Source organism: Branchiostoma belcheri, unplaced genomic scaffold (genome assembly GCF_001625305.1).
Source record: "Branchiostoma belcheri isolate BF01 breed outbred unplaced genomic scaffold, Haploidv18h27 scaffold69, whole genome shotgun sequence".
NCBI classification, from domain to species: Eukaryota; Metazoa; Chordata; class Leptocardii; order Amphioxiformes; family Branchiostomatidae; genus Branchiostoma; species Branchiostoma belcheri.
This window is the reverse complement of record NW_017804342.1, coordinates 1,208,229-1,209,733: the sequence shown is the minus strand read 5'-3', so window position 1 is coordinate 1,209,733 and position 1,505 is coordinate 1,208,229. Positions and strand designations below refer to the sequence as shown.

The following is a 1,505-nucleotide window of genomic DNA, read 5'->3' as shown; positions in this document are numbered from 1 at the left end:
TTCTGCACTTTGAATACTGTGAAATAAAAGACTTGTTGGCTGTGATACCATGTCTTGAAGTTGTCGCTTCAACTTTTAATATAACGTATGTGGCCTCTATTTTGAACTTTTTTTTTCCAATCTTTATGTTTTTTCGCGTTTTCGCATTAGATTTGTAAACTGCACAAGGTGCCATCCCTAACATTTATTTGCCGTTGCCTAATCACAGAATAAACACCCACGTCAGCGTCGTTACTTCCACGTGACATCAGGCAAACATGTACCAGACCAATTTACGGAATCCAATACGGGACTGTAAAAAATGGATAAGAAAAACTGATGAACACAGCGTTTAGAATAATCGTACGGTTCTTAGTGGCAAATGTGCAGTTTTGCACATTGGCGACACCAAATCCGTCTGTGTCCTCATCAGTGTTTGGACACAGTATCAACGATTAGCCGAAAGGCCCGGTGGGCGTCACTCCAATGTATAGTTTGGGAAAGTGGTGTAAATATGACTTTCCCAGTGCAAGAGCACAACATATATCGGGCATGTCTGGGGATCGAACCCGGGACCTCTTGGTTCAAACACTCAGACCATAACGTCACGTAAAGCCACACCATAACTTTAAATCGATGAAAAATCCGCGTTTTGCGCAGGTACAGTACTTTGTACCGGCGTGGCTAATTCGTAAACTCATCTTTAAAAAGTAAAAAAAAAAGAACATTTCAGTGTGTTAATTATGGCACATGTGCTTCGAAACTTTTATTCGTTTTTCAAAAAAGCCCATTAAGATAAAGATATAAATTTCTGTTCGATCACGTCTGGTTACGTAGCAAGGACATTATATGTCTTGCTATTTCTAAGCCAACTCAGATAAACTTTCTTGCTAATACCAAGGACATATATAATGTCCTTGCTTATACGCATAGTACCAAGGACATGTAACGTCCTTGGTACATGGTGGGCAGTGCTTATACGCATGTTGTTGTTTTTTATAGACAACTGGCTCTTGATAGACTTGTTAGCAGTAGAAGAAAAGAACATTGTGAAAGCTTCATTATGGCAGCAGCGCTTTGATTCAAAATGAGCCGTTTCTAAGAGCCTACCGCGTCACTTTCATCTCTTTACTAGACGGATTTGATTGCATTGATGTTTAAAACATTACTCAATCCAAATTGCGGCTTGTTTACTTAACTGGTTGGTGGCCTTGGATAGATCTCCATTTATTATTTTACGATTCTGACTGTTTTTCTACCCAGTTTATATAATCTGAACTACGAATAAAATGTCACTGAAGCTGATCTGGTCAACCGAATAGTGTATTTGACAAGTTTGTCATGTACTGAATTGTTGAATATATTTTGGCGCGTTTTGCTATTACGCCCACTTGCTTATCGTGATAAAGTGATATTACTAGTGTATATGTATGAAGTAGGTATTATATAACAATGCATATGTATATGCAACAGTGCTTGTTTCATTGAGAGAGAGAGAGAGAGAGAGAGAGAGAGAGAGAGAGAGA

The 1,505-nt window shown here is 38.7% G+C and overlaps 1 protein-coding gene across 1 annotated transcript in view; it reads right to left on the bottom strand.

Moving 5' to 3' along the window:
• Positions 1-1,271: 1,271 nt before the first annotated feature.
• Positions 1,272-1,505, bottom strand: part of LOC109484117 — an 11,411-nt gene continuing 11,177 nt past the window's right edge. Inside the window, exon 21 of the mRNA XM_019787338.1 lies at positions 1,272-1,285. Within this exon, the coding sequence (XP_019642897.1) occupies positions 1,272-1,285 (14 nt within the window). The remainder of the gene's footprint in view (positions 1,286-1,505) is intronic.